The sequence below is a fragment of the Balaenoptera physalus genome, assembly GCF_965194825.1.
Source record: "Balaenoptera physalus genome assembly, chromosome: 21".
NCBI lineage: Eukaryota > Metazoa > Chordata > Mammalia > Artiodactyla > Balaenopteridae > Balaenoptera > Balaenoptera physalus.
The window spans coordinates 23,278,984-23,305,570 of NC_138902.1; the positions used below are offsets into that span (position 1 = coordinate 23,278,984).

The 26,587-nt window shown below is 41.3% G+C and overlaps 1 protein-coding gene and 1 long non-coding RNA gene across 7 annotated transcripts in view; one reads left to right on the forward strand and one right to left on the reverse strand.

Annotated features, from left to right (window-relative positions):
• Nucleotides 1-26,587, forward strand: part of LOC309651742 — a 77,838-nt gene that overhangs the window by 38,514 nt on the left and 12,737 nt on the right. The window lies entirely within an intron of this gene.
• Nucleotides 9,738-26,587, reverse strand: part of LONRF1 (LON peptidase N-terminal domain and ring finger 1) — a 44,687-nt gene continuing 27,837 nt past the window's right edge. For 3 of the 6 annotated variants that reach the window (XM_082444618.1, XM_082444615.1, XM_082444619.1), the window contains 2 exons: nucleotides 21,547-21,699; nucleotides 9,738-11,100 (listed from right to left, as the gene is read on the reverse strand). In XM_082444618.1, coding sequence (XP_082300744.1) covers nucleotides 10,942-11,100; nucleotides 21,547-21,699 — 312 coding nt within the window. In that variant the 3' untranslated portion in view covers nucleotides 9,738-10,941. Of the gene's footprint in view, nucleotides 11,101-21,446; nucleotides 21,752-26,587 lie in introns of those variants that run through there. The other 3 variants (XM_082444616.1, XM_082444620.1, XM_082444617.1) reach the window with 3 other exon arrangements.

A 26,587-nucleotide genomic window follows, 5' to 3' on the forward strand; every position in this document is an offset into this window, starting at 1 on the left:
GCTGTTTTCTCCCCCGACCCCCGCTGGTTGTTTGGCCTGAGGTGTCCCAGCACTGGAGTCTGCAGGCCGTTGGGTGAGGCCAGGTCTCGGTGCCAAAATGGTGACCTCTGGGAGACCTCACACAGAGCAGTGTTCCCTAGGGCCTGTACCACCAGTGCCCTTGCCTCCACAGTGAGCCATAGCGAACCCTCACCTCCCCAGCAGAGTCTCCAAGACCCGCATGTAGATCTAGCCCAGGCTTCTGTGGAGTCACTGCTCTGTGCTGGGTCCCAGTGCATGTGAAACCCTGTGTGTGCCCTCCAAGGGTGGAATCTGTTCCCCAGTCCCGTGGTGCTCCTGCATTCAAGCCTCGCCGGCCTTCAAAGTCAAGTGCTCTGGGGGCACCCTCTCCCAATGCCAGACCCTCAGTCTGGGGAGCCTGGTGTTCGGCTCAGAACGCTCACTCCTGTGGGAGAACTTCTGCAATATAATTATTTTCCAGTTTGTGGGTCGCCCACCTGGTGGGTATGGGATTTGTTTATACTGTGAAAGTGCTGCTCCTACCATTTTGTTGTGGCTTCTTCTTTGTCTTTGGATGTGAAATATCTTTTTTGGTGGGTTCCAGTCTTTTTTATCGGTGGTTGTTCAGCAGTTAGTTGTGATTTTGGTGTTTTTGTGAGAGGAGGTGAGCTCAAGTCCTTCTACTCGGCCATCTTGTCCAGAATCCTGTACGCTCTTCTATATGTGCGTTATACTTTGAATTTAAAAGTCTAAAATATATAAATAATTGTTTCCTAATGCCTATGAACCACCCAGAGATTTAAAATCAACAGGCATAAGATTTTAGTATTTATATGTTATATACATAGTAAAAGTTCAACAAATAGCATATTGATTGATTTCATCTGCTAATTAAAGCTATTTTGATATCAGACTAACTGTGAATTTTTTTTTCTGGCCATGGATATTTTGTTGTAAACTTTTGAGCGCAGGAATAACATTGGTTAGGTCTAAAGTGAGGCAGCCTTTTGTGATCTGTCATGTATGAAAAAATCTGGATGAAGTGAGTGTTTGATAAGGGATGCTTTCCATTGGAATAAAGTCCTAGCTCTTTCTAGTGCCTTTGTGATTTGACACCCACCTACCACCTCAGCCTCATCTAGACCTATTTCTCCCCTTACCCACTTTCCTTCTGGGCACACCATAAGCAATACAAAATTCTGTGTGGTTCTCTGATCCCATGTTGATCACTCTACCTGGACCACTGCCCACACCCATTTTTTTCACCGGTCCAATCCTGGTCTATATCAATTCTCCATTTAGTTTCCATTCTTCGTTGACGTCACAGTGGCCGTGTACTCCCCAGTCAGCACAGCCTACCCTGGAACACTGATCATGCACATAACACATTTGCGACGTATCTGTCTTTTCTACCAAACCGTAAGTTTAAAAGGAGTCGATACAAGTATTCCAAATACCTGTAACGGATCTGGGCACATGGTAGACGCTAATAAGTATTGTTGGAACCAAAGATCTAACTGTGAAAATAGTACTCTCTCATTCTCCACACGGCAGGGGGCCACCGGGAGCATATGCCTCCCTTGCTTTAAACTCTACAACAGCTTCCCAAACCAGCTCAAAGAAAATCCAAAGTGTCCTTACTGTGGTCTATAAAATATTACGTAATCTGGTCTCTGCCTAATTCTCTGTTCTTTGCTTCTGCTATTCTCTTTAATCCCTAAACTCTGGCCTCATTGGCCTCCTTTTCATACCTGCACACACCAATCTCATTCTCCTCTTAGGGTTTTGTACTTACTCCTTCCTCTGTCTGCAGTGGTGCCCTCACAGTGTCATCCTGGCTGCTGTGGTGGCGGCCCTGAAGGGCCTCCAGGAATGCTGTGCAAGGGCATCTGGACCTGTCTGGTCCAGCAGCAGCAGGGAGGCGGCCCCGCCCTGGCACCACTACCCACAGGAAGCACAACCTCTCATCTACTGCTCAGACACTGGCTGGGCCATGGGGGCCAGGGAGTCTGACTTTTAAGACTGAGCCAGCCGCTTCCCAGTGCAACGTTGATAGAGGACCTCGTGACCAGGGAGAAGGAGGCTGAGATGGCGCAGCTGCTGGACCATGAGCCCTGGTAGCTCTCGCAGCCTGGACGGAGCAGGCAGGACTATGGACCCAAAGGCAACTTTCAGAAACAGAAGCTAAGGACTGCTGGCTTCAGAGGCCTCCCCAGCTTCGGCCGGCAGGTGGTGCGGAGAACCGGCCTCTTCCCCATCTGGGAGGACTTCTGGCGCGTCTAGCAGTGGACGCTGGACCACTGCCACGAGTGGAGTTCAGCCACAGACCCCACCTGGACCACGCCTGGCGTGGGGAGGACCGGTGAGCCTCCTCGTCCTAGCCCCATCCAGCTTCTCCGCGGCCTTGGTGGAAGGTGCGATGGCCCCAGTAGGTCTGTACTGGGCCAGCAGGTGGAGGCGGCTGTCCCCTAACCCCGTTGGTCTCTGCTGGGCACCCAAGAGCCGCACGGACCTGGACCCAGGGCGGCACGCCCTCTGCCGCGGTCACACGGGGCCGCGTGTGCGCCACCTTCAGGGAGCCATGGGCGTGTCTGTCCTGGCCAGAGACTTCAAGGACTAGAGTAGGATCCAGGAAGCCTGCAGATCTCCCTCCTTCCTTCAAAGGAAGCCCAGGTCTTCAGAGAAGACCGCTCGGTATCCTCAGACCCTGGGATGTGAGCCTTGCGTGAGAGCTGGTTGCGATGGACTGTGTGCTGGATCAGTGCCCTTTGACCTGCCCTGTGGCCACTCTTTGGACTATTTAATCTAGTCTCTCCCCCCCAGTCTAGTGTTTGAAGCTTATTGAGGGCACAGACCTTACTTTATTCCACAGAGTCCCTTGTCGCTGTGAGAGCACCTGGCACAAAGTAGGCTCTTGCTCACAGGAAACATCCTGACACATCCTGTGAACGGGTGCAGGAAGGAAGGAATTAACACATCTCCTTGGAAGTGTGACGGGACCCAGGACTTTACCCCCTCCTGTTTTAGTATAAATGAAGCCTGAGTTCTGCCTCCAGGAAGGTGGTTCTTTGGGATGCTAGTCTGCTGTCTTCTCAGCCTTCGGGCTTTCCAAATAAAGTCGCTATTCCTTGCCCAACAACAGTAAAACAGTGCTGTCTCACTTAGATCTAGATTTTCTAACCATCTGACATTCTTAACCTTCATATATTGTCAACAATATGGTGCAGAAGTAGCATAAGACTCTGTAAAATTAAGAATGAAAGTAACTTGACTTCATGAAATTTCTGTTTCCCCAGAGACCCCATTGATCTCTCAGTTTTGAAAATCAAACCAACTTAGTAGTAACATGAAATCACTTGTTCATATTTATATCCAGATAGGCAGTCATTCTAGAGGTATTTATTGAGTAACTAGTATACATATGATGTGCTAGAATCATTCAGATATGTTGACTTGGGATGGGAGGATGATTTAAAAATTTTTTTTATTGAAGTATAGTTGATTTACAGTGTTGTGTTAATTTCTGCTGTACAGCAAAGTGATTCAGTTATACATATATAGACATTGTTTTTTTATATTCTTTTCCATTATGGTTTATCACAGGATATTGCGTGTAGTTCTCTGTGCTACACGGTAGGACCTTGTTGCTTATCCATGCTATATATGAAAGCTTACATCTGCTCACCCCAGCCTCCCACTCCATCCCTCCCCCAACCCCCTCCCCTTTGGCAACCCAACCACCAGTCTGTTCTCTATGTCCATGATTCTGTTTCGTAGATAGGTTCGTTTGTGTCATAATTTAAATTCCACATAAGTGATATCATATGGTCTTGTTCTTTCTGACTTACTTCACTTAGTATGATAATCTCTAGTTTCATTCATGTTGCTGCAAATGGCATTATTTCATTCTTTTTTATGGCTGAGTAATATTCCATTGTATATATGTACCACATCTTCTTTATCCATTCATCTGTCGATGGACATTTAGGTTGTTTCCATGTCTTGGCTATTGTGAATAGTGCTGCTAAGAACATAGGGGTGCATGTATCTTTTGGGATTAGAGTTTTATCTGGATATATGCCCAGAAGTGGGATTGTTGGATCATATGGTAGTTCTATTTTTGGTTTTTTAAGGAACCTCCATACTGTTCTCCATGGTGGCTGCACCAACTTACATTCCCACCAACAGTGTAGGAGGGTTCCCTTTTCACCACATCAGGAGGATGATTTTCTTGTCTACAATGTCTCATATTTGACAGCTAGTCTGAATGGGTTTGTGAATAGATGTTTCTGGAGTCACGGCATAATTATTTTGAGTCTCATCTGTTGATTTGTCTTGCATTCCCTACCTTTCTTCATTATTGTCAACTTTACCTACAAATTTCCCAACTCCAGTTACTAGAATCAATTATATCTGAAAAAGGAAGTTTTCAACCACTTTCAGACCCACTTCCACATGGCCTTTGCATCATAATCCTTGTTGTCAGCCTGAATTGAATGCTGTATTAGGTCCTGAGGTTGCGGTGTACCACAAACCGAGTGGCTTTCAACAGTAGGAACCTATTCTCTACATACAAAACCGGCAGAGCCATCTTCAAAGTTCATGCTGGAGTGGAGTGTCTCCAACTGAGGGGGGCCCATGATAAGAGAGAAACCCCCTTATTTACCAGGCAAGTAAGCACTGAAAAATTATAAACTGCCGTGAGGCACAGGCAGCAGGAAAAGCATAAAACTGAGTATAAAACACCAGCATAAAACTGAGTATAAAACACCAACATAAAGAAAAATCCTCAGGCAAACTGTTGTGATTTTGTTAAATTAACATTTGTTAAGTAGAACCTTGGTACTGAGTCCAGTGATGAGCCACAGTTTAACAAAGACTGAAAGGGAAAGGGAAATAGAGAAGATTATTATTACTCAGAGGTCCTGGCGGAGGTCCATGGCAGCCTCGAGGGGCCACATGGAGAGGTTAAGGCAGGATGCAGGCAGAGTGGGACCAGCAGGACCTGGGGCACTTGGCTTTATTAGGGTCCACAGGTGCAGTGCTTTGCGGGTCCCAGGTTAAGCCTGGATATCAGTTAATTCAAACCATAAAGGGCAGGGTTTAAGCTCACTCCAGGGGGCTCTTATGCACAAGTGGAGAAGGCTAGGAGGCAGGAGAGACTGTTTATCAGCAGGGGTGTTGGAGAAGTCACATCAGGAACTTGTGACTCTGAGGCTTCCATGGAGGGCACGCACCCATGGGAGGGCTAGTGTCAGTTCAAGGCCCCCACTGGGCACTTGGCTGCACAAGTTGATGCCCAGGCAGCAGTATTATGGAGTAATTTAGTGAACCCCTCAACACAAACCAATGCCCACACTCCAAGATAGATCGAAGAAAAATTATCTAAACTGAAACACAAAGAGCAAAGAAAGGGAAAATAGAGCATCAGAGAGCTATGAAAGAATATCAAATGGGCTAACATACATGTAATGGTAAAGAAGAAGAGAAAAAGAAAAATGTATATTTGGAGATATGTATGTGTGTATATATGTATGTGCATCTGTGGCATAGTTCAATACATTTACAGTGAAATACCAAGTCCAAAACACTGAATAAATTCAACTATTACTTCATGCTGAGAGAGAACAGGGAAGTTATTTAAAAATTGGGGTGCCAGGGAAGAACCTAGATCACTTAAAAGAACAAAAGTCAGGTTTGCATTAGACTTTCAGCAGCAACATACATGTATGTACGTGCCTAGTATGGGGTCTGGAACTTAAGAGGAGCTCAATCGAAGGCCACTGCTCCACACCAAGAGACCTGGTTATTGCACATCTGTTTTTACTTGCCACTTAACATCCTGTCTTGGGCTTGGACATTTGAGTACGAGAGGTAATTCCTAAGTCTGGTAATTCCTAAGTCTGTTCTAACTCCACAGATGTGGAAATGTCCTTGGAACTAAAGGTATGTTTTTCTTTCCCTCCCTGGCTTGCACAAGGAGTTCTTACAGCCTTTCACCTTGCCATTTTGTTTTCTTTGCTGTCCTTGCTTAGATGTGTTCTAGCATGTTAGGCTGTTCAACAGTGATCTGTATGTTGCTACATCGTTATTTCTCTAGCTTCATATTCAATTTGTTGATGATAAGAAAATTCATTTCAGGAATCTCCTATACACTCCTTCCTCCCTCCTTTCCTTTACTTTTTTGGAAGAGTTTGTTGACTGTCTTGACTAATTCCAGTGATACTGGTTTACAGTTAAATCAAGTGGATTAAGATTTGAGAATCATTGAGTACACAGCAACAAAGGCATTTCAAAGAATGCAGAAGGTATTATAAGCATGGGGTATATAAGCATATGAGATTTTCCCAATTTCAATGTTATATACCATTGTTCTGTTGTGGGTTTTTGTTTTAATTTGGGTCTCTGCGACTTGAAACATGGGGGATAAGAAGACGCCACAGTTATGAGCTTGGGTTGAAGATTATGAACATTTTAATGATCCTTGATACATAACTGCAATATTACTTTCTAAAAAGGTTGTTAGCAATTTACACTGCTCCCAAAAATATAGGGCTGAGCCCAATTTGGCCATCTCATCATCTTGGTGAGGTGCTTAAAAATAAGTCCTAATGTTATCGCTCTAAAATGCACCCCTCCCCCAAGTGTAAAGCCTACTAAGTCAGGGAGTCACGTCAGTCACTTCCAGACCCTTCACATATCGACCTTCTTAGATGCCTTAGAACTTGGGTGGTGGTAAGGTTGAGCCAGACTGCCCGGGTTCGGTCAGTTCCACCACACATTAGCTGTGTAATCCTTTGACAAATTACTTAACTACTTAGTGTTTCCATTTCCTCATCCTTACAAGGACACCACCTACTTCACAGGACTTTTCTGAGGATTAAATGTGCGTGTTTACCACATTTTGAAACGAAGTCTGTGCGCTTTTCAATATCCTACTGTGACCTGCCCCCCCACCAAAAAAAAGTCCTTAAGGATACTTTTAAATTTTGGTGAACAGCCAAAAGCTATGTGAAGGCAGGTCTGTAAGAGAGCTCATTTATTAAGCCGCGTCATAAATGTCCTATCTGTAAAAAATGTTGGCATTTAAGTGTTGGCTTAGGAAGAAAATTCATCTCATTGAGTCAGTCATCTCCCTGTGGATCGATGAGCCAGACAGTTGAGTTATTGCTGTTTTGTCTGTCCTCGGTCATCTAAGTTTGCCTTATTGTCCTATTTAAATGGATCAACTTGGTACCTAAGAAAGCACATAAATTATTACTCTTGAGCTAATTACTTGCATTATTTGTTTCTTCCCTACTCTTAAGAAACTTCTCTCAGATGAATGTTAAAACTTTGAATCTCTCCTCCACGTCTCGATATTTCCCTCCTACTCTGCCTCTGCTGATTTCTGCATTGTGTTCTGGAAAGGACCCCAACTCAACGCTCTGCCTCATTCCTTCATCCTTTGTCTGAATTCATTCTTCTATTTAACTCGTCTGCTTAGTTTATTTGTATGATTCATTCACTGACCCCAGAAACTTTTATTGAATGTTTCTGTGGTGCCAGGGACTGTCTGAGGAACGTATTTTAGATCTCCAGATAATTTTTGGAATTGCACATCCTCAAATCGAAGGGCACTGGATTTGTTGTATTGTTTAGAATGTTTTCCCTCAAATTTGTAGGACTTAACTGTCTACTCATCTTTGTCATGTGGGAGCTCTATTCCTTCCTGTGGGTGCTGGTGTGGTTCTGGGTGGCCTGCCTCTGCTGATTGTGGGGAACGCTGGAACGCACGCCGTGTGAGCGAGGTCGGCAGCCTGCTGTCTGTGCATGAGAGCCCTCCATCCCATGTGGCTAATAAAGGTTTCATGGCCTTCTCTGGCCCAACGCCCACATTTGGTGCTTTGGCCTGAGAACAGCTGCTGTTGCTGCCTGCTGCCCTGGCCAAGTGGGGAGAGGCCAAACAATCCAGCCGTGTCGAGTACAGCCTCCCCAAGGAATCCGCCCGAGTTTTCCAAGACCCTCTACCAGTCTGGGGCTCCCCTGCAGTCCTCCATTTCTGTAAAGCTATGCTCTCCTCTCATCTTCTATATTAGATCCCGTTTCCATATCTCAAAAATTCCTCAAAAAGCACTGACTTTGGTTTTGCAATGCCATTAGATTTCGTTGTCTTTACTGTCATTGTTTTGAACTTGGGGAGGAAGGTAAGACGAGGTATTTGCTCAGTCTAACCATCTTTATTCAACTTCCCTTCTTAACTGGCATTTATTTCAACTCTGTTCAGTGGTCAGCCTATGTCTTGGAGATTAAATCTGTCTAAACTGCTAGACACTGGTCTTGATACTCAGGAGAGGGTTTATGTATTTAATTCAGATATCCCCCATAAGTGCTACAAGCAAAGTACAAGGAAAGTGCTATGGATTCAGGGTGTTAGCTGAGTGAAGGCATTCAAGTTGACCTCAAGGAACAGGAAGAACTGGACATGTAGAGACAGGTGTGTAAGGAAAGAAGATCAACAACCAGGTACCTTGGCTTGAAATATGGACTTCATGGCAGAACTTAGTTACTTAAAGTGATAAGGGAAAAAAAAAAGTCAGATTCTCCCCCCACCCCTTCTTTTTCTGATAATCTGAATGGAAAGTGCAGTAGGAAAAAGATTTCCAGAGATTAAAAAAAAAAAAATCTATAGACAGAATAACTATCAGAGATCACTTACCACAAAACTAGGGTCAAATGATAAATAAAACCCATGAATTTCCATCAGTATGTGTGTGTATATATAGAGAGACCATTTAATGCTGCTTTGTGCGTGTGTATGTGTGGACACACGCAAGTACATACCACGGATGTAGATTCAGCACCAGGTAACTCCTACTGCCGTCTGATACATATTTTGAGAACTATACAGAACTGTATAGGTAAACTCTTCATTTATACCACCCAGACACTATTTAAGCTATTTAACAGGCATTTGATAGTTTTTATTACAAGAAAGTTCAATCTAACACTGCAGAAACTATTGATAAGGTACTTTTGGGGAATGGCCCATTCTTTAGACATTTTCTGTAGAACTATTCACGATTCGTGACTAGCATAATTGTGAGGGCAAAGGGTGGCTCTCTATCTAGGCAGTCATTTCTGCCTTTTTAATTAAAACATTCAATATTAAAAGATGATTTATTTATATTTTAGAACTCCTAGCTGGGAAATCAGGGACTGAAAGAATCAAGGCTGTTTAGCCAAGAGGTGTCCCCAGTGGGGGTAACTAAGAGCCTTATCTTTATCCTAAAGGGAAATGGATTTTTCAGAGGTTGAAAAATGTGCCTTAGAGCAGCGGTCCCAAACTTTTTGGCCCCAGGGACCAGTTTCATGGATGACACTTTTTCCACGGACTGGGGTGGGGTAGGGGGTAGTTCAGGCGGTAATGCGAGTGATGGGGAGCGACAGATGAAGCTTCGCTCGCCTGCAGCTCACCTCCTGCTGTGCGGCCTGGTCCCTAACAGGCCACGGACTGGTACCAGTCCGGGGGTTGGGGGACCCCTGCTTTAGAGGATGGTTCTAGGCCTAAACTTTCCTTAAGACACTTCATTGTTTGGTCAAAAGATGACCAAAAAAAAAAAAAGTATTTTGAAAGCTATAGCTTACATCTCACAGCACAAAACAGTAGGCAAAACTCATCTGTTCTCTACTCTGTGTAGCTTGATTCCTCCGCTGATCTTTTTTTGACATTAACCTAATCATTAAGGAAAAAAAAGTATTACGAATTTAGCTTTTATTCAAAATTAAATAAGCAAAAGCAAAATTTTTAAGAAACTTTTACAAATTACTTACATAAAAGAAAGTTAAGAGGGACAGTCACAAGTCTGCAACAAATAATTACAAAAGTATCTAGGGCAGCATGAATACAGACCATGTCACAGCATGGTGATCTAACTGTGATATGAATAAGGCATAACTAACATTTGCACCAAGACGAAAATTTAAAAAAAAAAAAAAAACCAACATACTTTAAAAGCTTAGTTCTACATTAAGCTTCTCTTCCCTTAGATCCTTAATGGGTTTATACTATGTAATTTTTTTAAACAAACATATCATGTCAAACTATAAATTACATAGATGGGCAGTTAATGTGAAAAGCGCCCCCTAAAATGTACAAACTAACTGGTACTGAACTGAGTTCTCCATTTACCTTTATGTACAGTTAAGTGTAAACCATATTTTCACAGTTTTAAGTGTTTTATGAATAGATGCACAGTACCAAGTCAGGTTTGCAATTGTTCCTGAAAACTGGCTCTAGGTTCTGCATCCGATGCCTGTTGGCTATTGGGATGCAAGTATTTACATAAATAAGAAACTGTGTCCTAGTCAATGGTCAAGACAGTTCAGCAAGAGCGGTATTTCCGACAAAGAGTGATACTCAATACCATAGCTTACGTACTTGTGCAAATTAAGCATCAGGACAGAGAAATCTGAGGCAAATTCAATTTGCAAAAACTTGTATCACTACTGTTGTAAACTTGGGCAATAAATGACCCTCGGCAAGTTCTGCTCTCTATGGCTTTTTTTTTTTCTTTTAAAATTTTAAAGCCAGAGAAAATGCACCCATACTACCCACACGGGCACGCACGCACGCACACACGCACCCACACACACACACACACACGCACACACACAGAGTTCTCATTTCGAGTATGGTACATAGTGCAACTTCATCACAATGTAGAGGTTTAACACACATTTAGTGTGTGTTTTTCTGTGCAAGTTCTTAGTGGTCTAAATCCTAGTTGAAGGTATTTGTTTGCAGAACCACACGATTCAGGAGGTTGAAGGAAAAAGAAAAAAAAAAGAACAGTTTCATTACATTTCTCAAACCAGCACTGGATGTGCAAAGGCAGCGGACAATCTGGCCATCACCACAGCCAGATTAGGGTAATTTTAGAGGAAGATCCAAGCAGTTGGTTACTTAGATTGGTCTCTAGAAAAATAAGTCAGTATATGCTGTATCTTTGTCAACCGTTCTTTCAAAGACTTCATTGACAAAACCGACAGCTGATAGCGAGGGTCAACGGGAAGGACGGCAAGAAGCCACCAACACCAGGCGGGTCCATTAGGGATTGCCTAAAAAGAATCCACATTGTATAGTGTTAATAAAACAAATATTTATGTAATTACAGCAGTAAAAAACCACCACCAAGCTAATCTGTATTGAGCACTTTATGGTGTTAGATTCTTTTTCCAACTTAAAAAAATTTTAATTGAAGTATAGTTGACTTACAATACTGTTAGTTTCAGGTGTGCAACATAGTGATTTAGTATTTTTATAGATTATCCTCCATATAAAGTTATTATAAAATGTTGACTGTATTCCCTGTGCTGCACTTTACGTCCTTGTAACTTACCTATTTTATACCTAGTAGTTTGTACCTTTTAATCCCCTTTACCCCTCTGCCTCCTTCACTTCCCTCTGGTAACCACCATTTGTTTTCTGTATCTGTGAGTCTGTTTCGGTTTTGTTATGTTTGTTCATTTGTTTTATTTTTTTATACTCCACATAGAAGTGAAAACATACAGTATTTGTCTTTCTGACTTATTTCACTTATTATGATAATCTCCAGGTCTATCCATGTTGTCACAAATGGCAAAATTTCATTCTTTTTTATGGCTGAGTAGAGTTCCATTGTAGATACACACACACACACACACACACACACACACACACACACACACACCACATCTTTATTCATTCTTCTGTTGATGGGCTTAGGTTGTTTCCATATCTTGGCAATTGTAAATAATGCTGCTATGAACACTGGGGTGCATGTATCTTTTCAAATTAGTGTTTTCATTTTCCTTGGATATATACTCAGGAGTGGCATTGCTGGATCTCATGATAGTACAATTTTTAATTTTTTTGAGGAACTTCCATACTGTTTTCCACAGTGGCTGCACCAATTTACACTCCCACCAACAGTGCACGAGTGTTTCCTTTTCTCTCCACATCCTCACTAATACTTGTTATTCTTGTCTTCTTGACAATATCCATTCTGACAGGTATGAGGTGATATCTCAACATCACTAATCATCAGGGAAATGCAAATCAAAACCACAGTGAGCTATCATCTCACACCTGTCAGAATGGCTATCTCAAATCCTTTATCCATCATGTAAGGAGGGCACTATTATGCCCATATAAAATGGGGAAACTGAAGCTCATAAATATAATGCAAATTGTCCAAGATATCTCAGCTCATATGTGGCAGAGCCAAGATTCAAATAATCCAGACCTGCCTCATAGCACTCTTTCCTCTTCCCTGACCTAAACAGGGTATCTCAGTCTCAGGCTACTGGCTTCTGGGGCTGGACAATTCTGTGCTATGGGGACTGTCCTGTGCATTGTAGCATGTTTAGCACATCTCTGACCTCTGTCTACTAGCTGCCAGTAAGTAGCACCTCCCCCAGTTCTGATGGTCAGATTGTCTCCAGATATTGCCAAATGTCCCACAGGGGCAAAACTGTCCCCAGTTGAGAACTGCTTTCTTAAAATATATATTTAAAACACTAAGGGACTTCCCTGGTGGTCCAGTGGTTAAGGCGCTGTGCTTCCAATGCAGGGGGCATGGGTTCAATCCCTGGTCGGGTAACTAAGGTCCTGCATGCCACACGGCATGGCCAAAAAAAATAAATAAATAAAATATTAAGACAAGTTAATTGATATTTTTAAATGTCTTCAAAGAATTGTGGAATCCTAGGAAGGAATCCTAGAAAGGATATAGGAAAAGTCTCAGCTTCCAGTTTCATTTGAGAAATAAACATATCTCCAGCAAAGAACTTCATCTGATGCTGCAGGGGCTGACTACTGGCTATGGAATGAATTAGGAACTTATATACAAGAACGTTTAAGTCACCTTTACTACACACTGAATTGATTTTTACTGAACCTAAAACATGAAGTTTCAGAATGACAAAAGGAGCTATGACATGAATTGATATCAATAAGCTCCTCCTAGAATCAAACTGGACTTATCTGTGTCCTGCCTGTTGTCAACTCAGCATCACTGCCACCTTCCATACTTTAGAGACATCAGAAACTACTACATTTCCCAGGATTCCCTCCCCCCTCCATGTGGGGGGGTGGTTCCAGGTTAAACATGACCAATGAGAGGCACTCTTTCAAGATTTGGAAGTTGGGAGAGGAAGCCATTGTTCTCTGGAGGCTGTTGCCAAGTGTGGGCAGATGTGAGATTTGCAGAAGCTTTCCAGAGCATTCTTGAAAACCACCTGCTCCACTACTGCAAACTGAGATACTGGTGGGGACTGCCCTGGGATTCCCAGGGATGACAGCAGCTTCCCCTGAAGTCCTGAGCCCGTGCTCCACTGTGTCAGGAAGAGAGTCCCTGAGCTCCGCTGACGATGGCCTGATCTGATCCTCCCTCCTCCAGCTCTCCCAATGGGGGTGTCAACTTTAATTCCGACAATAAACCCTTCACTCCCGGGATATATAGAGTGGCTGCTTTTGTTTTCCTGACTGAATCCTGACTCATACAGTATGACTAACTGAAAGCAGTGGAAGAGGACTGCATAATAAAAGTGAGGGTGGTGGAGGTGATTGGAAAGTAATGTTGAAATTTTCTACAAGTTGGTTTGTTAACATTTAAAATGTACTTATTCAATTCTGTGCTCATCAAAAGCTGTTTCTATCAAGTTCAATCAGATTCAGGTAGCCAGGATAAAACGAACACGTGGCAACTGATATTATGCTGGACACAGAATGAGAACTCAATTTGGAGATGATGTGATGTTGAAATTTCAAGTTCCGGTGAAGGATTCAATTGAGATTCAGACAGATGTAGGCCGACCTTTGAAAACTGGACTGAGAGACAGTGTCCATCACAGGGGGATCAATTCTCTGTCCATCTGATATTCATTTACAGCCATTCCTTTATGTAATCTATTCCCATCTGACCACAATCACTGTATCCAACTCAATTCAAAAATGCTTATGCCTAATGCTTTGGTGGGTCTATTACCAGATTTTCCAGGATAGGAACTCTTCTTTATGCCTCTTGCAGTGCTCTGCTTGACCAGAAAGCACCTGCTATATGCTAATTAGATTAAACTTAAATGTAAACCCTAAATTCCAGATCAAGACCATAAGAACAATAGTTTCAGGAGGAGTGAAGTATAAACATGAAGAGACAAAAATGAATTAAAGTGGCAGGAAAAAGCTGGGGATAACAGAAGAGGTGACAAGATTTTTTAGAAGTATAGAAAATGATACAACTATCAAAAGAATAACAGCAAAGCTAAGAGGCTCGAAGACATAGCTGTCTTATAGGCACAATTTACTAGATGGTACCATGTCCCCTTTTTTTTTCTTAAGTATAGTTGATTTACAATGTTGTGTTAATTTCTGCTGTAAAGCAAAGTGACTCAATTATACACATATATACATTCTTTTTTTATATTCTTTTCCATTATGGTTTATCCCAGGAGATTGGATATAGTTCCCTGTGCCATACAGTAGGACCTTGTTTATCCATTCTACATGTAATAGTTTGCATCTACCAACCCCACACTCCCAGTCCATCCCTCTCCCTCCCCACCTCCCCCTTGGCAACAATGAGTCTGTTCTCTATGTCTGCTAGTCCATTTCTGTTTTGTTGATAGGTTCATTTGTGCCATATTTTAGATTCCACATATAAGTGATATCATACAGTATTTATCTTTCTCTTTCTGATTTACTTCATTTAGTATGATAATCCCTCTAGTTGCATTCATGTTGCTGCAAATAGCATTATTTTGTCCTGGCTGAGCAGTATTTCATTGTATATATATATGTACCACATCTTCTTTATCCATTCTTCTGTTGATGGACATTTAGGTTGTTTCCATGTCTTGTGACATGTGCTATTGTGAATAGTGCTGCTATGAACATAGGGATGTATGTATCTTTTTGAATTAAAGTTTTGTCTGGATATGTGCCCAGGAGTGGGATTGCTGGATCATACGGCAACTCTACTTTTAGCTTTTTGAGGAACCTCCATACTGTTTTCCATAGTGGCTGCACCAACTTTCATTCCCACCTTCAGTGTAGGAAAGTTCCCTTTTCTCCACACCCTCTCTAGCATTTGTTATTTGGGGCTTTTTTTTTTAAAAAAACATTATTTATTTGGCTGCATGGGGTCAGTTGCGGCATGTGGGATCTTCACTGCGGCATGTGGGATCTTTCGTTTTGGTGCATGGGCTTCTCTCTAGTTATGGCGTGCGGGCTCAGTACTTGTGGTGCACGGGCTCAGCAGGTGCAGCATGCAGGTTCTCTAGTTGTGGGGCACGGGCTCTAGAGCACATGGGCTTAGTTGCCCTGTGGCATGTGGGATTTTAGTTCCCCTACCAGGGATCAAACCTGTGTCCCCTGCATTGGAAGGCAGATTCTTAACCACTGGCAGAGCAGAGCCCTGTGGCCTTTATAATAGTGGCCATTCTGACCTGTGTGAGGTAGTACCCCATTGTAGTTTTGATTTGCATTTTTCTATTAGCTATGTTGAACATCTTTTCATGTGCCTATTGGTCATCTGTATTTCTTCTTTGGAGAAATGTCTATTTAGGTCTTCTGCCCATTTTTTGATTGCATTGTTTGTTTTTTTTTTGTTGAGTTGTATGAGCTGCTTACACATTTTGGAAATTAGCCTGTGTCAGTCACATCATTTGCAAATATTTTCTCTAATTTTGTAGTTTGTCTTTTTCGTTTTGTTTATGGTTTCCTTTGCTGTGCAAAAGCTTGTAAGTTTGATTAGGTCCCATCTGTTTATTTTTGCTTTTGTTTCTATTGCCTTGGGAGGCTGACCTAAGAAAACACTGGTACAAATTGTGTTAGGGAATGTTTTGCCTATATGCTCTTCTAGTTTTATGGTGTCGTCTTAAGTCTTTAAGCCATTTTCAGTTTATTTTTGTGCACGCTGTGAGGGTGTGTTCTAACTTCACTGATTTACACACAGCTGTACAACTTTCCCAGAACCCCTTGCTGAAGAGACCATCTTTTTCCCATTTTATATTCTTGCCTCCTTTATTGAAGATGAATTGACTGTAGGTGTATGGGTTTATTTCTTTATTCTGTTCCTTTGATCTGTATGTCTGTTTCTGTACCAATACCACACTGTTCTGATGATTGTAGCTTTGTAGTATTGTCTGAAGTCTGGGAGAGTTTTGCCTCCTGCTTTGTTTTTTTTCCTCAGGATTGCTCTGGCAATTCTGGGTCTTTTACGGGTCTATATAAATTTTTGGATTATTTGTTCTACTTCTGTGAAAAATTTCATGGGTGATTTGATAGGGATCACATTAAATCTGTAGATTGCTTTAGGTAATATTGCCATTTTAACAATATTAATCCTTCCAATCCAAGAGTATGGGATATCTTTCCATTTCTTTGAATTCTCTTTAGTCCTTTATTTTATTTTTTGGTGCAATTTTAAAAGGTATTGATTTTTACATTCCCTTTCTGATATTTCATTGTTAGTGTAAAGAAATGTAACTGAATTCTGTATGTTAATCTTGTATTTTGCTACTTTGCTGAATTCATTTATTAGATCTAGTAGCTTTTGTGTGGAGTCTTTAGGGTTTTTTATATATAGTATCATGTCATCTGCATATAGTGACTATTGTACCTCTTCCTTTCCAATTTGGATACCTTTTATTTCTTGTCTGATTGCTGTGGCTAGGACTTCCAATACTATGTTGAATAGAAGAGGTGAGAGCAGGCATCCTTGTCTTGTTCCAGATTTTAGCAGGAAGGCTTTCAGCTTTTCACCATTTAGTATTACACTGGCTGTGGGTTTGTCATAAATAGCTTTTATTATATGGAGATATGTTCCCTCTATACCCACTTTGGTAAGAGTTTTTATCATGAATGGATGGTGAATATTGACAAATGCTTTTTTGCATCTATTGAGATGATCATGTGGTTTTTGTCTTTTCTTGATGTGGTGTATCCCACTGATTGATTTGCATATGTTGAACCATCCTTGTGAACTTGGGATAACTCCCCCTTGGTTGTGGTGTATGATCTTTTTTATGTGTTGTTGGATTCAGTTTGCTAATATTTTGTTGAGAATTTCTGCATCTATATTCATCAAAGATATTGGCCTGTAATTTTTTTTTTTTTTTTTTGGTGGTGTCTTTATCTGGTTTGGTACCAGGGTGACGGTGGCTTCATAGAATGTCCTTGGGAGTGTTCCCTCCTCCTCAGTCTTTGGAAGAGTTTGAGAATTGGAATAAGTTCTTCTTTGGATGTTTGGTAGAATTCACCTGTGAAGCCATCTGGCCCTGGATTTTTCTTTGTAGGGAGTTTCTTTTTTTGTTTTTTTTTTTTTTAAATTACAGATTCTATTTCACTTCTGGTGATCAGTCTGTTCAAATTATCTATTTCTTCTTGATTCAGTTTTGGTGGGTTGTATGTAGAAACTTGTCCATTTCATCTAGGTTGTCAAATTTGTCAAAGTTGTTGGCATATTGGTTGAGATTTCTTTTTCATTTCTTATTTTATTTGGGTTCTCTTTTCTTGGTGAGCCTGGCCAGAGGTTTGAAAATCTTGTTTATCCTTTCAAAGAACCAGCTATTGGTTTTATTGATTTTTTTCTATATTTTTTAACCTCTATTTTATTTCCTCCCTGATCTTTATTATTTCCTTCCTTCTGCTGGCTTTAGGTTTTGTTGTTCTTCTGATTCTTTTAGGTGATAGGTTAGGTTGTTTGAGATTTTTCTTGTTTTTTGAGGAAGGCCTGTATTGCTATGAACTTTGTTCTAAGAACTGCTTTTGCTGCATCCCATAGATTTTGTACGGCTGTGTTTTCATTGTTGTTTGTCTCAAGGTATTTTTTAATTTACTGTTTGATTTCCTCGTTGACCCATTGGTTTTTTTTAGTAGCATGTTGTTTAGTAGTCTCCATGTAATTGTTTCTCATTTCTTTTCCTGTGGTTGATTTCTAGTTTCATGCTGTTGTGGTCAGAGAAAACGCTTGAAATAATTTCTATACTCTTAAATTTTTTGAGGTTAGTTTTGTGCTCTAGTATGTGCACTTGAAAAGAATGTGTATTCTGGGTTTTTTTGGATATAATGTCCTGAAAATATCAATTAAGTCTCACTGTTGTATCATTTAGGATCTCTGTGCCTTATTGATTTTCTATCTAGAAGATGTGTCCATTTATTGTGAGTGGGGTGTTAAAGTCTCCTACTATTATTGTATTCCCATCAATTTCTCCCTTTATCTGTTAGTATTTGCTTTATGTATTTAGGTGCATATATGTTGACAAGCGCATAATCGTCTTCTTATATTGATCCTTTTATCATTATATAGTGTCCTTCTTTGCCTTTTTTTATGGCCTTCGTTTTAAAGTCTATTTTGTCTGATACGAGTATTGCAACTGCTGCTTTCTTGTCATTTCCATTTGTATGAAATACCTTTTTTTCCATCCCCTCACTTTCAGTCTATGTGTGTCCTTTGCCCTAAGGTGGCTCTCTTGTAGGCAGCATATTATAGACTCTTGTTTTTTAATCTAATCTGCCACTCTGTCTTTTGATTGGAACATTCAGTCTATTGACATTTAAGGTAATTATTGATACATGTGTATTTATTGCCATTTTAAACCTTGCTTTCCAGTTGATTCTTTGTTTCTTTTATCCTTTTTTCTTTTTGTGGTTTGATGATTTCCTTTTATTTTATGCTTGTGTTCTCTTTTTGGGTTTTGTGAATCTATTGTATGCTTTTGATTTGTGGTTGCCCTGTTTTTCAAGTACCCCTGTTTTTAACCCCTTCCTAGATGTGCTTGCTTTAGACTGATAGTCATGTAGGCTCAAACACATTCTTAAAGAATCTACATTTTCTTACTTTACTTCTCTACATTTTATGGTTTTGATGTCCTTTTTTACATCTTAATGTTTATCCTTTTGCTATTCCTTGTGTTTATTGTTGCTTTCACAAATAGGGGTTTTTAATTTTTTTTCTTTTTGATGTGTATACTGGCTAGTTTATTTTCCAATTGTGATTTCCTCCTTCCTATATCTTCTTGCTGCTTTTTTATTTAGAGAAGACCTTTCAATAATTTTTTAAGATAAGTTTAGTATTGCTGTATTCTTTTAGTTTTTGCTTGTCTGAGAAATTCTTTATCTCTCCTTCTATGCTAACTGATAATCTTGCTGGGTACAGTACCCTAGGTTGCAGGTTTTCCCCTTTCAGGACTCTGAATATATCTTGCCACTCCCTTCTGGCCTGCAATGTTTCTGTAGAGAAATCAGCTGATAAGAATTATAGGAGTTCCCTTGTAATTAACTCTGTTTTTGCTGCCTTTAGAAGCCTCTCTCTAACTTTTGCCATTTTAATTATAATATGTCTTAGTGTGGGTCTGTTTGGGTTCCTCTTGTTTGGACCCTCTGTGCTTCCTGTAGCTGGATATGTTTCCTTCTTTAGGTGTGGGAAGTTTTCAGCCATAATTTCTTCAAATACATTTTCAATCCCTTTTTCTCTTTCTTCCCTCTCTGGAATCCCTACTATGCATAGATTGGCCAGCTTTATATTATCCCACAGATCTCTTACATTGCTTTTTTTTTTCTTTTTTGTTTTTTTCATTTGGTTTCCTGTCTGTTGTTTTGATTGGATAATTTCTATTATTCTATATTGCAGATCACTTATTCTTTCTTCATTATTCATTCTGCTATCATTGCCTTTAGCTCAGCTTCCATCTCTGCAAATGAATTTTCTAATTTTTCTTGGCTCTTCTTTCTAGTTTCTTTTTACAGTAATCTGCATTGCTGTCGATGGCCTTTCTTAATTCCTTCAGTATTTTCATTACCTCCTTTTTTGAACTCGGTATCTATTAGACTGAAGAGGTCTGTTTCATTGTTCCTTCAGGGGAATTCTCTTGGTCTTTTAACTGGGAGTGGTCTCTCTGTGTCTTCATTTTACTTGTATTTCTCTTACTCTGTCAGTTTAGGAGAAACAATTATGTACTGTAGTCTTGGAGGGCTATTTATATGCAGGAGCATCCCTACGTAGCTTGTGTGGGTTTAATAATTTTCTGGCATGAGGGCTGTTCTTGGTTTGGATGCCTGTTGCCCCTTTGCTCAGCATGTGCTGGCCGTTGTCCCCTGGATCGGGGTGTGCAGGTGCGTGGCTTATGTACGCTGCCAGGGAGGAGGGGGCAGCGGTTGGCACACGGTCGTGGGACCCTCAGCAGCAGCGGTCTGCACCTGCCTCTGGAGTCCGAGATGGCAGCTGCAGCTTGCACCCGCCCCTGGAGCTCATGTAGGCAGTGCCCTGTTGCCTGAGAGTGCGTGCTCAGAGAAGGAAGCTCCTATGGCAGTCCTGACCCTCTCCTTGCACACCCCCCCAACAATGGCACCTTGCCTCTCTGGCAGTCCCAGGTTTCTTCCCATATTCCCTCGGTCGTGGGGCCCTACACCCTAGCCCCATCAGGCTGTCTCCACACAGCCAACCACAGTCCTCTCCCCAGGGTCTGACCTCCGAAGCCTGAGCCTCAGCACCCATCCCCCTCCTGCCCCAGTGGACAAGTGTCTCAGGTTGGTGAGTGCTCGGGGGCACCGACCATCTGGGCAGGTCTCTCTCTGCTTTGCCCTCTGCACACTGGTGGTTGTGCTCTCCTCCGTGTCTCTGACGCTCCCCCTCTGTCCCAGCTTATCTCCCCACCAGTGACGGGACTTCCCAGTGTCCGGAAACCTTTCCTCTTCCAAAGCTCACTCCCAGGGGTGCAGGTCCCATCCCAGTTCCTCTCTTTCTTTTGTCCTACCCAGTTATGTGTAGATTTTCTTACCCTTTTGGAAGTCTGAGGTCTTCTGCCAGCATTCAGTAGATGTTCTGTGAGAATCATTCCACATGTACATGTAATTGTGATGTATTCGTGGGAGAAGGTGAGCTCCATGTCCTACTCCTCTGCCATCTTGATCCTATCTATCTCCCATGTCCCATTTTTAATTCCTTATCCCTCCCTTCTGGAAAATCCTCAGCTGGGGGCTTTCTCCTTGTGCACCTGCTCCTATACACATCTCACCTGACACTGTTTCCATCCTCTTCCTATATAAGATGCAGTGGATACCCCTGTGCTAGAGAATATGGTCATGAATCTAAAGACAGGACAAAGGAGATGTGCAAAACTGAAGATGAAGAAACTTAAAAATCTACCAATTTCAGGACTTCCCTGGTGGCACAGTAGTTAAGAATCCGCCTGCCAATGCAGGGGACACGGGTTCAAGCCCTGGTCCGGGAAGATCCCACAGGCTGCGGAGCAACTAAGCCCGTGCGCCACAACTACTGAAGCCTGCACGCCTAGAGCCTGTGCCCCGCAACAAGAGAAGCCACCGCAATGAGAAGCCCGCGCACCTCAACGAAGAGTAGCCCCCACTCCCAGCAGCTAGAGAAAGCCTGCGCACAGCAACAAAGACCCAACTCAGCCAAAAATAAATAAATAAATAAATTTATAACAGAAAAAAAAATATCTACCAATTTGGGTTTACACAAAAAAGTGAGACTTTTGGAAACAATATCAAAGCCATCATACCTGGAGGTTTTCCTCCCTCCCGGGCATTGATCCAAAGTGCTGAAGAATTTGGCTTCGAAATCTGTCTCTTAAATTCTGAAACCAGCTGCAGGCTTGAGAGTAGACCAAATTGTGAAGCTGTCGGAGGTTCTCTATCTCATCTTCATTCTCAACCTAGAAATACAACAGTCAGTAAGGTGTCTGTGTCTAATCTTCCCATCCATCCCTATAGAAATGGAAAAAAACCCCATAAAAAATAGGGAATACCTATTTCAGTGCTGGATCAGAGTATTATTCTTATGCAGTAAACACCATACGTTTCTGCCTCACAGAGTGCCAATGGGCCAGACTAAGAAAGACAGCAAGCCTTGACCTCTGAGCGTAGCTGACCTAGCCTTGCTGAGTTAGCAGTGCAGCACTGCAGAAGCCAACTAACAGCCCCTAACTGGGAGGGGTAAGATGGAGAGTTAGTTCTCAGACAAAGGTCTACAGGGACTGGGAATTCATCTTTATGGATCAACGGCCTTTGAAAGCAGTGGAACAAAAAAACCAGAGGAATACAGTTGCTACAATGAAAGGAAAGATTGGGGGAGGTTTAAGGTGCAGGTGCCATAGCAAAAGCAGTAATAGGACAGAGGAAAAGCATAATTACACCTTTTACGAGGGAACTGGGTCAAAAAAAAAAAAAACTGCAACAAATAACTTAGCATATAAAGCCAGAATATCAAAAGAGAGAGAATACATTATACAATCATTATACAATGATGAACTGCTGCTGCTGTCAAGGCCCAAGGCTGTGGCTACCTCCATCCCCTGTGTATGCCCTTTGGACTACTGGTTCATCAAACTGCAAATATAAAATTAAATGCATCAGCCTTCCAGCCTAAGATCCAGAAGACTAGTCTCATAAAACACAGGTGGGAAGATGGAACATTAACTCATCCATCTCATATTGATTTCTTTAACACTCATATCCCACTCAGTCCATGCCAGGGAGCACTATATTTCACATACATTAATGCATCTGAACAAATACCAGGCCTGAGTCAGCCTTTCCTACTTCAAGAATGACTCAATAAAAAACAACAATGGGACTCTGAAAATATCCTGACGTATAAAAGGTAACACTATAGCACACAAGAGACAGAAGAACATACTTTTTATTTTTGAAGGATTTGAAATGAAAAATAAAACCAAAGTTGAAAAAGCATCTGCTTTTTCACAATAATGTGAATGTGCTTAATGCCACTGAACTGCGTATGTAAAAATGGTTAAAATGGTAAATTTTACGTCATGTATATTTTACCACATGAAAAAATTTTAAAGAAAGGTAGAAGAGCCATATGATTCAAGAATTCTGGTCTTGGAATTGGCTATACAAGATTCAGTCCTCTGCTAACACACATTGGTCTTGATATGAGCAAGAAATAAACTTGTGCGGCTGGTGAAGCAGTAGGATGTGAAGCTCACCTTCTCCCTCAAATACATCAAAAATGTACATGTGGAATGAGTACACGTGGAATGATTCTCCCAGAATATCTACTGAACACTGGCAGAAGACCTCAGACTGCTGAAAGGGCAAGAAAATCACCATGTAACCAGGTAGGAAAAAAAGAAGACAGAAAAAAAAGAAAATGAGAAAGGACTCAGGACAGGACCCGTGCCCCTGGGAGGGAGCTGGGAAAGAGGAAGAGTTCCTAGACCCTGGGAAGCCCCTTCACTGGCAAGGAGATTGGCCAGGACAGTAGGGAGCTTCAGAACCTTGGAGAACACAGCAGCTGGTTTGTGGCAGCCAGAGTGGAGAGAGGACAGATGGTCAGTGCTGCCACTGTGGGCTCCCCAGCCTGAGATGCGTGTCAGCCGGGGCTGGGTGCTGGTACTCGGGCTGCAGAGATCAGACCCAGCGAGAGGACTGGGGTTGGCTGTGTGGAAACAGCCTGGGGGTGGTAGCTAGAAATCTGGTGCAGCCGCAACTGAGTGTGTATGAGGAGGAAGCCTGGGTCGCCTTAGAGGCCAGGTGCCATTGTAGCCTTCTTCCCGTGTGTGCGCTCGCAGAGGGCAGGATACCGCCGGCATGTGCTTGAGACTCTGTCACAAGCTGCCACTGCCTCCCTCCCAGACTCCAGGAGCAGGAGTGGGTGCAAGCCACCTCCCGCCTCCCCTCCCAGGGCCAGGCACCAGTGACTGCATCTGCACAACCCCTAACAAGGGGATAACAGCCGGCACACACTGAGGAAAGAGGCGACAGGCATATAACAACCCTTGCACCAAATATATTAAACCCACACACGCTACACAGGGACGCCCAACATATAAATAGACCTCCCAGACCACAGTAGATAATTGTTTCTCCTAAACTCACAAAGTAAGAGAAATATAAGTAAATTAAGAAGCAGAGGAACCACACTCCCAGTTAAAAGACCAAGAGAATTCCCCTGAAAGAACAATGAAGTTGACTTCTTCAGTCTAACAGACACGGAGTCAGAAAGGAGGTAATGAAAATATGGAAGGAATTAAGAAAGGCTATTGAGAGAAATGCAGATTACTGTAAAAAGGAGCTAGAAACTATAAGAGAGAAACAAAGAAATTAGAAAACTCATTTGCAGAGACAAAAGCTGAGCTAAAGACAATGAATAGCAGAATGAATAATGAAGAAAGAATAAGTGATTTGCAAGATAGAATAATGGAAATTATCTAATCAGAACAGCAGACAGGAAGCCAAATGAAAAAAAAAAAGAAAGCAATATAAGAGACCTGTGGGATGATGTAAAGACAGTGTGGTACTGGCACTGGAACAGAGTAGAGCCCAGAAATAAACCCACACACCTACAGTCAATTAATCTTCAATAAAGGAAGCAAGAACATACAGTTGGAAAAAACAATCTCTTCAGCAAGGGGTGTTGGGAAAGCTAGACAGCTGCATGTAAATCAGTGAAGTTAGAACACACCCTCACACCATGCACAAAAATAAACTCAAAATGGCTTAAAGATTTAAACATAAGACATGACACCATAAAGCTCCTAGAAGAGAACATAGGTAAAACATTCTCTGACACAAGTTGTACCGATGTTTTCTTACCAAGGCAACAGAAATAAAAGCAAAAATAAACAGATGGGACCTAATTAAACTTGTAAGGTTTTGCAGAGCAAAGGAAACCATAAACAAAACAAAAAGACAACCTACAGAATGGGAGAAAATATTTGCAAACAATGTGACCAACACAGGCTTAATTTCCAAAATATATAAGCAGCTCATACAACTCAACAACAAGAAAACAAGTAACCCTATTGAAAAATGGGAGAAGACCTAATTAGACATTTCTCCAAAGAAGAAATACAGATGGCGAAGAGGCACGTGAAAAGTTACTCAACATCACTAATTATTAGAGAAATGCAAATCAAAACTACAATGAGGTACCACCTCACACAGGTTAGAATGGCCCGTGTAGACCATTAAAAAGTCTACAAATAACAAATGCTGGGCAGGATGTGGAGAAAAGGGAACCCTCCTGTACTGCTGGAGGGAGTGTAAGTTGGTGCAGCCATATGGAAAACCAGTATGGAGGTTCCTCAGAAAACTAAAAATAGAATACCATATGATCCAGCAATCCCACTCCTGGGCATATATCCAGAGAACACCATAATTTGAAAAGATACATGCAACCCCTATGTTCTTAGCAACACTATTCACAGTAGCCAAGACGTGCAAACAAATGTCCGTGGACAGAGGAATATGGATAAAGAAGATGTGGTACATATACACAATGGAATAATACTCAGCCATAAAAAAGAATGAAATAACCGCAACTTAGATGCAACTAGAGATTATCATACTAAGTGAAGTAAGTCAGAAAGAAAAAGACCATATGATATCACTTATGTGGAATCTAAAATATGACACAAATGAACCTATCTACAAAACAGAAACACAATCACAGACTGGTGGTTGGGTTGCCAAGGGGGAAGGGGCTGGGAGAGGGATGGAGTGGGAAGTTGGGGTTAGCAGATGTAAGCTTTTATATATATAGCATGGATAAACAACAAGGCCCTACTGTATAGCACAGAGAACTATACTCAATATCCTATGATAAACCATAATGGAAAAGAATATAAAAAAACAATGTCTACATATGTATAACTGAATCAATTTGCTGTACAGCAGAAATTAACACAACACTGTAAATCAACTATACTTCAATAAAAAAAATTTGATCCAAAAAAAAAAAACCCCAGAAAATAAACTTGTGACTTGTTAAAAACTAGTACCAAAAAAAAGTATCTGCTTTCTACCTTTACAAAATTCAAGGGACCAAACCATGAACTCTAGTAAACAGGGAATGATAAAAATAAAAGTCTGAGTTAGAAAAAGGAGCTAAGAAGTAGGCAGAAGTTTTAAAGGCAAGCTTTTAAAGTTAAGGAATTTCATTGCAATAACAGAATTTAAAATGTCATCAAAGGTCACAGAAATTAGAATTACTACACCAAGGGAAAAAACAACCGATATAAAAAACAAATTTGAGAAACTTTTCCAGGATTAACAAGAAATCATTATATAGATGAAGAAAAATTATGAGACATTTCTAAGACCACAATGACATAGAGAATTCAGTTTCCTAAACATCAAATCCATAATACTCTCAATATGCTAATTTACTGTCATATATTTATATATAGTCATAAGATTAGCCACATACTCAAGGAATTTTATCAGCAAATCCAATATATGAAGATGTGAATTTACATAAAAGTAAAATAAGGTTATTAGTTTTACAAAGAATATCACCTTTTAGCAAATAATTCCATTAACCAAATATTCCTAAGGCACAGACTGTATCAGTCAACTCAAAATTCCAACTCATACAATACTTTTGGCTCACTGCACAAAGCAGACTTTCCCCATAACATCTTTATAATAAGATAGGACAGGTAATATCCGATTAATCAAGTTTATCAGCAGAGAAGCAATATGATATAATGATAAAACATAGCACTTGGAGCCAGAGAGCTGGTTTTAAATTATTTTTTTACACTACCTATAGGATCTTTGGCAAATTAATACTCC